We start from the raw sequence: 14,979 nt of genomic DNA, 5'->3' as shown, positions 1-14,979 counted from the left end.
AGGCCCGTTAGTATAATAGCCGTCCGCAGAAATCGCGGAAGTCATGGCCTTTGATCGACATGAAGCAGCATGAGACGATGGGTTCACGATTGGGAGACATGATGTTCACCAGGCTTCGAGTTGAATAAGGGAAAACATCAAAAGTGTATTCGAAAAGGCGCTGAAAGGTCAGCGAAGGAAAGACGCAAGAGATGGAAGAACAGAAGACGCAGGATATCTGGCGTCCAAATCCGTACTCGCAGAAAGATACCCGCCAAGAGCATGTCAGACAGAGATAGGCCACTGAAGGCAACAAAGGAAATGTAGTAATGTTTCCAAACCCCATACAAAAGAAAGAATTACGAAAGAGCCCTGTGAATGAAATCCGCCATTGAACCCAGTCGTTGCAATTATGAGAAGCTGACAAACTTGGGGTCGCGGGGTATCCCATCGGCTCCAATGTTGTTCTTCTTGAACCTCTCCTGCATGTATATTCTGCGTGCCTCGTCGAAGTCGCAGCCGCGTCTCTTCATAATGCGCATAACCTCCTTCTTCCCCGCGTCGTCCAAGCCTTGGCGCGAGTCGCCGGCTTCCACGTTCCCACTCAGGTCAAACGCTGAGGACGAAAGGCCGGCTTCGATGTCGTCGCGGAACGAGGATGGGAGGCGCGTGTAGATGGGTCCGGGGATAGGCAGAAGGTGTATCCAGCGGTGCCGGGTGAAATAGGCAGCTGCGCAGTGTTAGTGTGGCGCAGGAGGTGTTCACTAAGGCAACATACCTGTCGCAATTACCAGAACGAAGAGCGAGACGGAGTAGAGGATGTAGGCCATGATGAAGGTTGCTTGCGAGGCTGCACGAGAGGTCTATAGCGTATGCGACAGAGCGGAGGTCTTCGGGAGTGCGGGAGGGAGCTGCTAGGCGCGACAAAGGAGTTGGTGATGAATACAAAAGAAACGGATGTGAAGTAAATTCAGCGGTAGTGTGTAGATGAGCGCCTCTGAAGCCAAGGCATTAGGGGAGGTTGATGCAAGACAACGATGGTTTGTAACCACGGAGTCGCGGACAAGAACGCTCGGCTGCACCGCCTCACGTCGCGTTCATGCATCGTCACTTCCGCTCCGCTCTTGGCGTCGGCACCCACGTTGATCCATCCCCGAAACACGCACTAAGCGCATGCGGTAATGCAGACGAGGGCCCTCGATTCAATATTGGCGAACTTTCCCAACGTCAAGCAATCGACATCGTCCGTATCCACATTCCATACAGACACAATGGCCACCACTATCTCGCACGATCTTGCCTGGGAGGTTACCAGTGAGTGAAAGACTGGGACGCGCATTGGGGAGGGACTGGGGTTGACATATGGCAGAGGGACGCAGCTCCACGCTCGTCAAGAGGGCGAACGGTATCCAGTTCTCGCGCGATCCTCTTAACCTGAGGAACGTGTACAGCCGCAAGGTATGTGTGGATGTTGTGTTCTTGGGGACAGTTGACTAATTCTGCTCAGAACGAGGGCTCCATTGCCAACAAGGTACGACTACCACGAACCACGAATGCGCCGCGCGCACATGCGAATCAACACACGAGACGATACTGATAAAGTTGGAACAGGCTATCGGCGTTATCCCCGGCCCCGAGGGTGGTGTCACTCTTCTCATCAAGAAGGCCGACAAGCACCACCAGCCCGCATCTGCCATCCAGACCACCACCTTCGGCCCCAGCAGGTCCACCCGCAAGTACGTCTTCTCCGAGCCGCGGCTCTCTTCGCTCGATCGTACCGATACCGCATATCAAAGGGCTGCTTGCTGACCAACGTAGGACATACTCCGCCATCGTCAACTCCACCACCAAGCGCAACTACCGCCCCGACCTCCGCCAGGACGCCGTTGCTAAGGCCTCCGCCATCCGCAAGAGCCAGAAGCCCGTCAAGGAGTCCAAGCCCACCAAGGCCAGGGGTGCCAAGGCTCAGGCCGCTGCCACCGAGGCATAGATCATGAGATACTGAAGAGCGTGGTGCATGTGAATTGGTTCGGAGTTTTACTTCATTCGGTTCATCATCTTCTGTGGGATTCGGAGCTCATGAAAGAAAATGAGCATGGGTTGCATGAACGAATAAAGCTAGAGTCTTCACGACGAATCGACTCGGCGAGAAATGAATATGCTTCGAAAACCAAATCCTGGTGTGCACAATGCCCTCGTGATGGGTGTGGCGTTATGGATGTTTTCCAAGTGTCACCAAGATGTTGCATGTCCGTGACGCCAGATCGCTCACATGCACAAAGCCCCCTGGATGTGCTTTCAACTCAACACACAGTCACAGTTCCATGCCTGTGGAGACTAACTGTGACTTACTGTATAGATACGTAAACATGACATATCTCCAGTGAGGCAGTGTCTGCAACGTGAGCTATGCATACATGGCCTTTTTAGGATGAGCCCGGGCGGAAGGTCTCAATCAAAGAGGAGAGTGACAGCAGGGCGCGGCAGAACAGAACCCACTTCTGGTCCGTACACATAATACAGCCCAGTTTTGTGACAAGCGGGGCTTTGCGTCTGAGCATAGTGCCAACTAGTGCGTACCATGGTCTTGGGCCAAGCTTTTGTATCCAAGTATACCAATTCGAAAAGAGTATGAATGGATCCTAGATAATTGCAGCAGCTTATGTAAGCAGCATTGGTCCATTCGCATGCCATGTGCCGTAGCTAAAATAGCCCCTCCAGAGCTGGCTAGGCGCCCACACCTGGGCATGCAGCACGCAGAACTTGTGCATATTGACGCAGCAAGTCGGCGCCGCAGGGCTCGCTGCGCTATGTAGGTAATATGGTATATATTATTTGTAATCTCTACGCTTTCCATCGAATCACCTACTCAACCATCTCGGTTGCTCAATCTTCAGTAGTATAGTGGTCAGTATTTCCGCTTGTCATCTTCACAGACAACTCGCGGGAGACCGGGGTTCAATTCCCCGCTGGAGAGCATCTCATGCATTCTTTTTTTGTTTTTGCTTCGGGTGGGCCTTCGCAAGTTGGTCATGAAGGTCAATTCGGGGGGAAACTCGTGACGATGTTTTTTGTCCTGAGTAATGCATACTACCACACTTCATAAGCCTGCAATGGTGCCAGTAACTTCGCATGTGAGTAATAAGTCATAATAAGGAACGTGAAGATTTTCACAATATGTACAAAAGTTTACTCTATGTTGACAGAAATTACTCAATCATTGCCGTAGTCCGTCGTCGCTTTCTGCTCCTCTGTGTGGGTGTTGACGGATTCGCAACGACCGTTTTGTCGAGCGCTTCTTGAATCTTCCTTGCAGACCACCCGTCATCGGTTGGCGTCCAGCTCCTCAGAAAGGAGGCTGAACCAGCGTGCCAGATGAGCTGTTTCACGGTGCCTGGCGGTGCGACTAGTAAAATTTGGCATCTTCCCTTTGACACCATGCGGATTCGCGTCGCTACACGCTTTACGAACGTACTCATGCACGGAAGTGCATAACCCGGTCCGCCATGGTATGTGGGACTGGAATTGCAGTCCATGACTATTGTTGTGAGATGTGTAATAGGATATTGAAGCAGCGCTTCCCGCCAACCATCAAGTTCCCTTGCAAGTTTCGGCTCCTCCTCTGTATACTCCAGCCAATTGCTCTCGGTACATTTGAACAGTTTCTGGTTCTCCGAGAACAGTTTCAACCTGATCTTCTTCGGCAATCTAGCTGGACTCTGTGGGGCTATCGCATCCTTGACCGTGTCTGTTGTTTGCTGGCTCTTGTGATTCGTGAGCAAGCCCGATAGTGCAGCATGCGTCTGGAACGTGACGCTTCGCTCTCGGAGTATTGTAGATATGGCTTCCTCACGAATCGCTTTGGAACAGCCGAGTAGTGGGATTGGCACCGTTTCGGTAATTGCATGGTACACGATCGTGGTGTCGGTGAGTGCATATGACCAGATGGCCTCGCGCAGTTCCACTGCTAGAATCGAAAGTGTTCCGAGTGGATTCTGTCCTGACTCCATGTCTATTCTGGACGAATGGTGTTTGTAGTGGTTTCCCCAACGTTGCTCAGGTGGGACCAGGTTCTTTGCTCGATTACGCCGTCACCGTGCAGCCGTTCACACCAACTCTTTCGGGAAAGTTCAAGTTTAAGCTCAACGCCGCAAGATGCTGTCCAAATCCACTCGTGTCGCGAAAGGGCTATGTGTGGCTGAAGAGTGAAAAGCTGTTGAGGGGGAGAGCCGAGCAAGCGGAACGCTGCGGGCCGCGGGCGTGGACCAATCCAGCGATGGTCATGCACTAGCCGCTAGCGAATCGCCCGTCTTCACCTAGGCAGTCGCGATGTTCAGCAGTTGCATACACCCTTGACCCGAGATCTTCCCTTATCAGTATACTTTGAGCCTGGCGATCGATCCGATCGCCTCTGCGATGGGACTTTTTCGTGACGAACGCACACGCAGGGATGGGCCGGGTATCACAAAGCCCTTGTCTCACAGATCCATCAAACTGCCCAATTGCCGAGCGGCCTCGTCCATACACGTTGCCCGTACAGGGCCTCGCCTGGCCGGTCAAACGCGGCCGCATCCTCGCTGAAGCGCTACGCATGGCAGCATATTTTGACGAGCTGGCGCAGAGCATACCTTGCAGGCGGGCCGTTTGTCGCGTAGCGATTGGCTATACAATAGCCCTTCTCAGAAGCGACTTCATCCTGATTAACGGTCTAGCTCCCAGCGGCAGCTAGTGGCTTACCGCATGTTTCCTAGGACTGCCGTCTGATCCACCGCTGCTCTCACTAGATTGCCAGTACAAGGCTGAGTGCTGCCTCAATTCCAGCTCTCCGTCTACCGGTTTGGCCACTGGTACGCGCTATAACCACTATACAACAGCATGTCGTGGACTCCGGTGGACTTCAGCTGTGTCCGCTACTCGGCGGTAGAGGGCACACACTACTTTCATGACTCCGCCTTTCCTTCCTCGATACAGTTCTTGCTGTCCGGTCGCTGGGAGCCTTGGGACGTCAGCTACGTGAAGTAGTACGTCGCGCGTCTTCTCCAGATATCACCCGTAGTGGGACTAACGTATCGAAGCAAGGCTCAAGATCCGGATGTCCGACGCGTTGCAGAAGAAGCAGAGTTGCGACTTATCCGGGATCCTTACTCTGGATACATTCCATGGCCGTCTCCACCTCCCTCTGCTACAGGGCCTCCACCATTAGCTCCCATATACGGCCAGGCTCCATCACAACCATTTGTCACCCATACTACGGTAGCAGGTCTCATGACACCTTCACCGTCAACGGTGGTTGAGAATGCTCTCCCCGGCTCGCCACGCGATCATAGTACGCCTTCGTCAGCAACGACAGCAACCGTGTATGCTTCCCCGTACGCATTTCAAGCTGCGGCGCCAACTGGCGCCACCCAAATACCGCCAGAATCGACTCCCACTGTTCAAGCAGCTCCTGAAAACAATATGCGCCCATCTTCGCAGTACATCGATCCCGCCTTACATGATCCGACACCAAACCAAGCAGCACCTCTACCAGCCATCCTTTCGAGAACGAGAGAGACGAAGATTCTGCTTTCCATTGACGGTGACGGTATCCGGGGCTTATCTGCTCTCCTTTTAGTTGAATCGCTGGTCAACGCGATCTGCGTCAAAGTTGGGCAGCGCTTAGACAGCCACCAGATTTTTGACTTGACAGGTGGTAGTTCTCTTGGCGGTATAATAGCCATCATGCTATGTCGACTGCGCATGCAAGCCCACAGAGCAAGAGAAGCTTACAAACAGATCGCGAAGCAAGTCTTCGACAATAAAAGGGCCTACTTCAGATATCTCGACCCTCATGCACAGATACAGAAGCCTGACGACAGCGCGTTAGAGAACGAGATCAAGAGCGTGGTTCAGCAGGAGCTAGGCAGCGCAGACGAAGTACTCCTAGATGGACGGCCCGACTCGGGCGACGTGTGAGTAAACCCTATTCATCCGCGACATACATACTGACTCGATAAAGTTTCGCAATCACGACACAAATGGATATCGGTACGTACTGAAGTGGGAAGCGTGGTGAGATTCACTAACGAAGAGAAGGCACGAACAAAGCCGCCCTTATCCGATCATACCAAACACGGCGCATAACTGGACCGGATTTGGAACCCAACATGCCCATATGGCAAGCGATGAAGGCGACCTCAGCAGCCCCACGATATGTGCAATCCGAGCCAGGCGTTCCGCAACGCTTCGTGATTGAGAAGGGTCTCGTCGACCATGGGACTACAAAGAACAACCCAGTTCGCGACATCCTGTATGAATGCAGGAAGCTGTTCCGATATGCGAACGACATGATGATCATTGTCTCGGTCGGGACGGGCGTCGGCCTGAATCGCAAAAACGAGATTCCCGAAATGGCGAACAGCGTTGAGGATAGGAAGGCGGAAGCAAGATCGTGGGGTGATAGATTCGAAGCCGAACATGCTGCGTTGATGGAGCGCAATTGGATGAAGTACTTTCGGTTTGATGTGACGGGGTTGGAAGATGTGCCACTGGAGGAGTGGAGTCACGAAGATCTGATTAAGGAGAAGACTTCAGCATACCTCGCTCAGCCAGAGGTGGGACAAAAGTTCTATGCGTGTGTTGATGCGATAACGGCGCTGCTGTTGAGCCCGCAGGGGAGGTAGACAGACACGGCAACGGTAAATATGGCACAGCTGGTGGACGATAGTCGGTCGCAAAAGTGCTGCTAATAGTAATCCAATCCCCATCAGGTACATGTTGGGGTTCACCCAGTCTATGCCGCGGGTTCAAACTGTTACGTCGCGTTGTCAGGTCGCGTGTGCCCCCGCCTAGCGCGCCTGCCGTCCACCCATGGGCTCGTCCACCACGTGTCGACGTCCTTTCACACCCATCTCCTGAACAACTGCTTGGGTGCATGACATCACAATACCCGGCGTCAAACTCCGCGCCAGGTACTCTGCGTATATTGACTGTATGAGTAGGATCCGACTTCCTGGTCGACGCCGCGTAACCGCAGCGTACAGAACGCCTATGACGCCATGCCTCATTCCTTCTCTTGGCCCAACACCCGCATCGACCAAACATGGGAAACGCAACGCACATCGCATTCCCCATCATCGGTCGATGCACCCTTATTTACCCCGCGATCAGTTGATTACTCTTGGCTGCCACGGCTGTGTATGCCTTGGCTCAGAATGACAAGCCTCACATTGGCGGAGTAAGCTTACCGAAGATGTAACCAGCCGCCTCTTGACATCAGAGGCACGGGGTAACGGGCAGCCTGATGTCGCGTGGAGGGTGAGCGAAAGGCGAAGAGGCGTATGCACTGTGGTCGAGATGGTGTGAAGTATATCTCATACACTTCCTCGTTCTCCGCCTTTCACACCCCTTCCTCTCATCTCTCCTCCTACGTGCGTGTGGACTTCGATATGGCTACCGTAGACGATGGCAAACCGACAGCTGTGCCTGATACAGAGCGCGACCCCAACTATGGCGAAGGCACAGAACTTGAGCAAGAGAAGACGGACCGAATCATTACGGGCGACAAAGTCGAGCTACAAGACAGTGATGCTTGGGACAAGCTTGGTTACTCGTTCCCAACTTGGCGCAAATGGTGAGTTGAGCTTATGTCTCTTGTCTGGATGCCGCTTTGCCGTGAGACCCGACCATTGTGGCGGCGCATGTCGAGAGCCTACCATGGGCTTACAACCTCCTCGCAATCACTCTCTCCATGTTGCGATGTTCAATGTACGGCGCTGACAATGATTCCACGATAGGCAGATCCTGATCGTCGTCTTCTTCATCCAAATCAGCATCAACACGAATGCGTCCATGTACTCGCATGCTGTTAGCGCAGTATCCGAACACCATGGCGTTAGCGAACAGGCAGCTCGCGTCCCCCAGGCAGCTTTTCTTATCGCATATGGTATTGGTTGCGAACTTTGGGCTCCCTGGTCAGAAGAGTATGGACGATGGCCGATCCAGCAACTCAGTCTGTTCCTTGTCAACCTCTGGCAAATACCAGCTGCTTTGTCGAAGAACTATGCGACATATGTGGTGGTCCGGACGCTTGGAGGCTTATCAACGGCTGGCGGCTCGGTCACGCTTGGTGTACTCGCCGACATGTGGGAGCCGGATGAACAAGAGTTTGCTGTCGCATTCCTAGTGCTATCATCTGTAGGCGGGTCCGTTGTTGGTGCGATCATCGGAGCGTTCGTAGAGAGGTAAGAACATCATTGGCAAGTTTCGCTAGCAATTATTGACTTAGCTCTCTAGGTACAAGTCGGTCGAGTGGATATTCTGGGTCCAGCTCATCATCGGAGGCTTCGTCCAGCTGGTTCACTTTGTCTGCAACCCCGAGACTCGCTCGACAATCCTATTGGACCGTGAGGCGAAGAGACGACGTAAGACAGGTGAAGACCCGAATATCTATGGCCCAAATGAGATTCGAGGTGGTCATAAGATGAGCTTCAAAGAGGTCGGCACTATCTTCTGGAGGTATGTAACGGCTTCAAGACTTGATGGCTTCGATGCTAATAATAAGATAGACCTTTCTACATGTTCTTTACCGAACCAATCGTCCTATGGCTCTCCCTCCTCAGTGGTTTCAGCGACGCCCTGATCTTCACATTCTTGGAGTCTTTCGGTCCCGTCTACGAACAATGGGGCTTTGGCGTCGTTGGCGCTGGTCTAGCCTTCCTACCCATCTTGATCAGCTACTTCCTGGCTTACGCTTCATACATGCCGTCGATTATCAGTTTCCGGAAGAAACGACGACAGAATCCAGGATCAGTCGAACCGGAAGCCCGACTTTGGTGGTTACTGTTCCTCGCTCCGCTGGAGACTATCGGCTTGTTTGGGTTTGCCTGGACGTCACTTGGCCCAGACTATGGCATTCCTTGGATCGCGCCGATGATCTTCTCGGCAATGGTTGGCATGGCGAACGTAAGTTTTGGAGCCTTTCATGTGGTGCCCAGTGTTCAGTGGCTAATACTTCCCAGTATGCGATCTACCAGTCTTCAATCGACTACCAAACCGCTGCATACGGCCCATACGCTTCTTCCGCAACCGGTGGCAACGATCTCGCTCGTGATGCCCTCGCCGGTATCGCTTCTCTATACTCAACACCGCTTTACTCAAACATTCCTGGTCGACCGTTGCAATACGCTTCCACTATTCTAGCCTGCCTTGCTTTCCTGGTCACCCTGCCCATCTACATCGTGTACTGGAAAGGTCCGCAGATCAGAGCCAATTCGAAGTTTGCGCAAAGCCTCGATCAAAGTCGGCAGCAGAGAGATGAGAAGAGGAGGAAGAGTGTTCATCCAGGTGTAGAGGGGCCGCTGGGGGAGAAAGATCAGAAGGTTCATCGAGAGAATGCGTAGGTTGAGAAAATGGAGAAGAGCGGACGAGTTTGAAGCAAGTAATTTGTTCGATGCTTCCAATCTGTACGTCACAGGACTAACTTCCGATAATAGTGTATGGGATCATTGAATCAGTTCGTTTCGAAAAGGCAAGTCCATGCCGCTTGCGAAGCTTAGACCCAATGCGAAATACACTCCGTAACCTCCTCAATATGTGTAGTGTCGTAAACCGTAGTGTCCGTAGTGCTCCTTCGTCTTTGATACCAGTCCAACTGGATCCAGCTTGGGACCCTAGCCCAGACTACCTTTTCTTTCTCAGTTATGCTGAAAATGAGATTCGGTCTTGCATTCGCAAGTGCTGTTAATGGGCGTGCAACACGTTCCCATTCCATCGGCATGTGACACCGCACGTGATGAAAGGGAGCAAATCCAGTCCACTCAAGACTTAGTTCTCGCAAATCTGGGGCCCACTCTGGGTGCTCAGCGAGAGCCCACAGTTCGACTGCATCATTGTAGTCGATAAACTTGGATAGTCGGATACTGAGGAGCGCTGGGCATGACGACATAAGTGCTAGCGCGACGTCCCGGTTGCGGCAGTGTTGCAAATGAGCGGACTGCAACCCAGGACAATGATGGATGAGATGGATCAAGCTTTTTACTTTGTGGATTCCCATGTTTTCCGTCCAACTAGCCGTGGGGAGATTCATTCTAAAACCATTAATTTCCACCCACAATCATGGCTGCCTCTCAAAAAGAGGCGGGAATGACTTACGGGTCGCGAGAGTAAATATGCTTTACTCTCCCATTCATATCGACCGCTAGCATAGCCTCATCGTTCATGCTTCTAGGCGTTAGCGAGCGGTCTCCCGAGCGAAACACATCAATTCGACTTACGAGCCTACGTCCAACTGACGACCCGCAGGGCATCGCTCGCAAATTAGGTTGTCCCATTCAAATCCCTCATGGCAATCGGGTTCCATGACAACGTCTTCCCCAGTCAAAAGATGAGCTGGTTTTCGCCATCTGGACGGATCAGTCAAGGTGTCGGCGACGCATAGGCACCCGCATGTACAACCACCCAGATCCTGCTCGATATCGGGGTCACCGATATCAGCAGCTGAGCCAGCGTCCTCGTTCTCGCCCTCTTCGGGTATAGCTGACGGGGTTGGCGGTGTGATTGGAGGAGTCGATACTGTACGACTGATCGGTGCTGGATGCGAATGCGTCTTCGCGCGACGAACGCGCTTCTGGCGCGGAGGTGCCCTTGTTTGCGCAGCTACCACTACACTCATGGCTGATGCTAGAGCTTCGTCTCGCGAGACGACTGGAAAGCCCAGTCGTGCGAAGCTGCCCTCTGATGTCATGTTTGTGTCTTGTGTGCGAATTGGTGGCATAACCGCGGAAATTGTAACAACTTCGAAGGAGAAAACAGAGATCGAAAAGTCAATAACAAAAGAATGATGTTCAGATGACCCAGATTTTATAGCGGGTACCTGTAGGTGGGTCTCTGCTGTGTCTTACATTGGGGCATTGCTTTTTCCAACGGCTGAAACTCAACCCAGCTGTACCAACCCCCCGATATCTCGACACCAGTTGCTATTGGTTGCTTTAGTGTATATAAACAGGTTTAAGCTATGTGGCAGGCACATGGCGAACGCCCTCTCTTGACGCTTGTAAGCCACCAATCCTTCCTGTAGTTCTGTCGTTGGCTAGCGCGGCGCTGTAAATCTGACAGTTCGTGACATCCTGCTAGTTGTGCTCAATAAGCCCAAGATACTGTCCAGCCAAAGAAAGATATATGTTGATAAAGAAAGTACCTATGGCCTGACCCGCTTAGGTATAGCTCATGTGTCGACAGGGATACTAGTAGACACCTTTCTACCATTGATGTATGTTGTATGACTAGTCGACATGTACCACGAATCATACTTCTTGTAATGCGAACGATGAACCAGCTCGATTGGTAGCGTCGGTCGCGACCTTCCAAACTCTCGCATGCCACGCATGTAGTTTTTGTTCGAAGACTGGTCATCCAGGCGTAGTTTCTTCAAGTTCGGCGCCAGATCTGAGTTAGCGGCCATTTGTTGGAAAGCGGCTTCGGTAACACCACGCCCGGAGAATTCCAGATGTGTAATATCACGACAGAAGGTAAGAAGGTGAATCAGACCTTCGTCACCCATGCTGGAACCGCTACCCCCGGGTAGGGATATCTTCTTCAAGTTTCTGCAGCCTCTAGCAAGGCGTTTGATACCCTCGTCTGTCACGAGGCAGGCTGTCATCAGTCAGAAACAGTTCTATTAAGATTGCATAGCCATCGAGCCGTACCATTGTGAGCGTCGTAATCAGTATCCAAGTATTCGAAATAGATTTCTGTCAGCGTGTCGCAGACTTTAGGACCCATGAAGAGGATGTCTTCAATGTGATTACTGAGGCAAACAGATCAGTATTGTATTATGTGCCCTCCAAAGATGAAGTAGGAGTAAGACTTACTCTGCCAGTTTGAACGCTCTTCCAAAGATGATCCTTCGTGTCGATGTTCCAATGATTTTGTGGTACATCCCATCCCAGTGATGTCTGGAGTCTTCAAAGGAGGCTCGTTTTACTCCTTTGACAACAGGCTTCGGAAGGCGAGGTTTTGGTTTCGCCGCCTCTTGCACTTCTGGAGTCTCTTGCGCTTCTTGCACTACTTGAGCTTCTTGGTCTTCAGCGGGTCGTGATACGACTGGAGGCGTGGGGAGACGAGATTCTGACTTCGACGCTTCTTGCGTTTCCTGCGCTTTCTGCTCTTCTTGCACTACCTGCGTTACTTGGACGGCAGCGGGTTGTGATACAACTGAAGGCTTTACCCGGGCCGCTGCGGCTACGACCTCCTCTTTCGGGGCAGGTGTAAAGCCGAAGGCTGCGAGACCGCGGGAAGGAGCAGCTTTCGCAACACTATTCTTCTTCTCTGTGCGAACCGGCGGCATGGTGAAATGTGTGTATCGACGATCGGTGGGAGAGAGGGTTTGGTAGGAGATGAGATCCTGTGCAAATAAGATGCACGGGCCGGCAGGCACAACCTTGGAACAGGGGCATCTCAGCCATGGAAGCACTACCCTTACTGATGCCGAAGTCAAGCCGCCAGCAAAAGTAATGTCATCACATAACTAACCGACCATGAGTTGGGCCTAAGGCGGTTGCGACTGTATCATCACTAGATGGAAGCGCAAAGATTCGATGGAGAGACGCGTCTTCATGCAATGAGAAGTATGCCAAGGCTTGTTGCAGCGGAAAAAATGGCATCTGCACGCGTAGTTTTCGGAACTTCAAATCACAGGAGGAAGCAATCGTTGTCAATTCGCATTTAAGCTGATGAACGTTGTCGAGATCCGCATGTTCAGGGGAGAGGTGATGGAACGTTCGACGACCCGCCAGCCAATGTCATCGCGACAGGGTGGGGGGAAACACGCTAGTCGCCAGCCACCCTCACGGAGACGTGCCTTCACACTTCCTGTAACCACGCATCACGCGTTCGATCTTAGCAACATGGCGCTTGGGGCACTCTTTTACAGCTATGCTACGGTACAGATCGAATGCCCTGTAATTAGCCCTGCATCATATCTTTCGACTGCCGCCACTACCATACACGGATGCTCACCTCGTGGCTTCCTCAACCGGAAATATCGGAACTGTAAGACGATACGGAAGATCGCAGTCTTCGATAGTACCTCGTCTACAAAAGAGTAGGACCTTCTAAGAGCTGAAGCATACTCGCAACCTCCTGCTGATGTTGCTGTTCGCGTCTCGCCCTCTTCGCCCCTCTCTTAGCTTCGGGTCGCTTCCTCAGCAGCTCCTTGTACTCCTCTTCGGCAACGTCCCAATCTACCTCCAAAGCAGGGTATGCCTGGACATGGTACTTGAACCCTTCTACCTCCTCCTCATCCCAGAGCTTCTGATGAACGTGCCGCAGGATACACGCTACGACCAATTCCTTCAGGTTGTCGTCCCCGAGCGTATCGTTCGTCTCTTCAGCTGTATCGTGCAGCCTCTGAGCTGAGCCGTATATCCAGTTTACGAGGCTTTTCGCAATTCCCACGTCGACGGTGCTCTTCCACAACATATCCTCTGCCATCTTGCTATGCGCGACGGCTACCAAAGAATGATATCGGAGGTCTCTGCCCATTTTGTACATCTCCAGATGGAATTCCGCCGCAGCCTCCAATTTCATGGGATAGCTCGCCTTGGTCTTGCCGATGGGTAACTTTGTCGCATGGTGTAGCATCGTCGCTCGTCCGCCCTTGTCCAGTTTGTAGGTTCCAGTGTATATGAATTCGACGAGGCGGTCGACCATCGTAGGACTGTGTACTTGTGCGTTGAACTCGCACTCCCTAGTAAGAGTATTAAGTGTACCCTAAAAGCCGTGAGTACGAGTTCTGTCCATTTGAACTAGCCTTGTACTTACATTGCTAGGAAAAGCATATCCTTCTAGCACTTCCGAGCCTGCAATGAGGAAACCCGAATTCACGTCGAATGCAACTTTATCTACGACGAGTGTGAAGTCACAACCGAGTCGCTTGCTAAGGGCCATTTGGCCACGACTGCGATTTATCAGCGCACGTAAGAGTGAAATACAATCAATACTCACTGAGCACAAACTAGTTGCGGCTGTGGTAGTCTGACACTCTTGCCCTCGAAGATATGGCCCAGGAGGGTCTTCAGAGTCGCCAACGATATCGTAACTGCGTTTGTATGGGCGCGAGCTCCGTCGTCTGTTAAGTCAACCTCCATGCTTCATAAAGGGTGTCGAGTAACTCACCTGTTCGTACAGCTTCTTCACCGTCACGTTCGTCCGGGTTGTGTGTCGCAGCACGAGCTACATCTCTGGCGGACGGTGTTGGGCTTGTCGTACGCGGATGCGCTTCTTGAGCACGCGGCTCTGTCTCCAAACCACCCTGGTCCGCACTATTGTCGCGTTTGACAGCCTCGCGGCTCTCGTGCTCTGGCTGTGCATTCAAGCCTGAAGGTGCAATGGGTGTCGATGCATCATTGACTAGTGTTGTCGCAGGATCCAATTCCGAGCTCTCGCCTTTGCTGTCTGGTTTCGGAGATTGATTCGTCATAGCCACGATTGAGCGCTGCTCTTGAGGAATATTATCGAGGTCTTGGTGTGTGAGCCCTAGTAGAAGGACATCAAAGCAGCGTTAGCAACGGATGGGCAAGCCCCACTTTAGCAGGCCGCAAAGGACTCACGTTTGCCCTTTCACTCTCACTAGAAGACAAAACAAAAGCAAAAAAAGAATGATCGAGCAAAGAACCGAACTCTCGGCTTTGGTGTGGACGCAAAAAATACTTACATTGACCCAATCAACACTATGGCATAGCGTAGTCAAGGACACACGTATACTTCTACCACTTGGGGGTCCATCTCATGGGAGAAGCTAATTCAGAGTAGAGGGGTTGGGATATCTCTGAATTGATGGCTTTGTATACAGGCTAACAAGATCTCAGGCATAGACATTGCCGCTCATGCACTGCAAACACGCAAACAGTGAAAGACCCAAACCACTCATAACTCCACAAACTCCACCCCCGCTTAATAAGTCGCAGGTGACCGCCCTGCTACTAGCGCTAGTCGCGGCGCTCGTTGTCTTTCCACTCTGCC

At 52.1% G+C, this 14,979-nt stretch overlaps 7 protein-coding genes and 1 non-coding gene across 8 annotated transcripts; 4 read left to right on the top strand and 4 right to left on the bottom strand.

Annotated features, from left to right (window-relative positions):
* Positions 1–389: 389 nt before the first annotated feature.
* On the bottom strand, positions 390–809 carry J4E87_010913 (uncharacterized protein; the record flags this gene model as incomplete). The annotated part of the gene is made up of 2 exons (XM_049382482.1): positions 390–709; positions 758–809. The coding sequence occupies 2 exons, from the start codon at positions 807–809 to the stop codon at positions 390–392; spliced, it is 372 nt and encodes a 123-aa protein (XP_049227802.1).
* A 441-nt stretch (positions 810–1,250) lies between these two features.
* On the top strand, positions 1,251–1,969 carry J4E87_010912 (uncharacterized protein; the record flags this gene model as incomplete). Its single annotated transcript, XM_049382481.1, has 5 exons — positions 1,251–1,293; positions 1,349–1,437; positions 1,487–1,510; positions 1,591–1,715; positions 1,798–1,969. The coding sequence occupies 5 exons, from the start codon at positions 1,251–1,253 to the stop codon at positions 1,967–1,969; spliced, it is 453 nt and encodes a 150-aa protein (XP_049227801.1).
* Positions 1,970–2,869: 900 nt separating this feature from the next.
* J4E87_010911 lies at positions 2,870–2,956 on the top strand. The gene has a single exon. It is a non-coding gene; the product is annotated as a tRNA-Asp (tRNA).
* Positions 2,957–5,700: 2,744 nt separating this feature from the next.
* J4E87_010910 (uncharacterized protein) lies at positions 5,701–6,641 on the top strand (the record flags this gene model as incomplete). Its single annotated transcript, XM_049382480.1, has 2 exons — positions 5,701–5,930; positions 6,050–6,641. The coding sequence occupies 2 exons, from the start codon at positions 5,701–5,703 to the stop codon at positions 6,639–6,641; spliced, it is 822 nt and encodes a 273-aa protein (XP_049227800.1).
* A 765-nt stretch (positions 6,642–7,406) lies between these two features.
* On the top strand, positions 7,407–9,359 carry J4E87_010909 (uncharacterized protein; the record flags this gene model as incomplete). The annotated part of the gene is made up of 5 exons (XM_049382479.1): positions 7,407–7,591; positions 7,755–8,201; positions 8,254–8,475; positions 8,526–8,922; positions 8,979–9,359. The coding sequence occupies 5 exons, from the start codon at positions 7,407–7,409 to the stop codon at positions 9,357–9,359; spliced, it is 1,632 nt and encodes a 543-aa protein (XP_049227799.1).
* A 976-nt stretch (positions 9,360–10,335) lies between these two features.
* On the bottom strand, positions 10,336–10,732 carry J4E87_010908 (uncharacterized protein; the record flags this gene model as incomplete). The annotated part of the gene is made up of 2 exons (XM_049382478.1): positions 10,336–10,361; positions 10,417–10,732. The coding sequence occupies 2 exons, from the start codon at positions 10,730–10,732 to the stop codon at positions 10,336–10,338; spliced, it is 342 nt and encodes a 113-aa protein (XP_049227798.1).
* A 450-nt stretch (positions 10,733–11,182) lies between these two features.
* J4E87_010907 (uncharacterized protein) lies at positions 11,183–12,304 on the bottom strand (the record flags this gene model as incomplete). Its single annotated transcript, XM_049382477.1, is given in 4 exon segments — positions 11,183–11,610; positions 11,664–11,764; positions 11,829–12,277; positions 12,296–12,304. 4 exon segments carry the CDS (start codon positions 12,302–12,304, stop codon positions 11,183–11,185), a joined length of 987 nt encoding a protein of 328 aa, XP_049227797.1.
* A 746-nt stretch (positions 12,305–13,050) lies between these two features.
* J4E87_010906 (uncharacterized protein) lies at positions 13,051–14,437 on the bottom strand (the record flags this gene model as incomplete). The annotated part of the gene is made up of 4 exons (XM_049382476.1): positions 13,051–13,728; positions 13,780–13,915; positions 13,963–14,086; positions 14,134–14,437. 4 exons carry the CDS (start codon positions 14,435–14,437, stop codon positions 13,051–13,053), a joined length of 1,242 nt encoding a protein of 413 aa, XP_049227796.1.
* Positions 14,438–14,979: the final 542 nt, after the last annotated feature.

Source organism: Alternaria ethzedia, assembly GCF_023757985.1.
Source record: "Alternaria ethzedia strain BMP 0044 chromosome Unknown scaffold_59, whole genome shotgun sequence".
Classification (NCBI taxonomy): domain Eukaryota; kingdom Fungi; phylum Ascomycota; class Dothideomycetes; order Pleosporales; family Pleosporaceae; genus Alternaria; species Alternaria ethzedia.
This window is presented reverse-complemented; position numbering and strand designations above follow the sequence as displayed.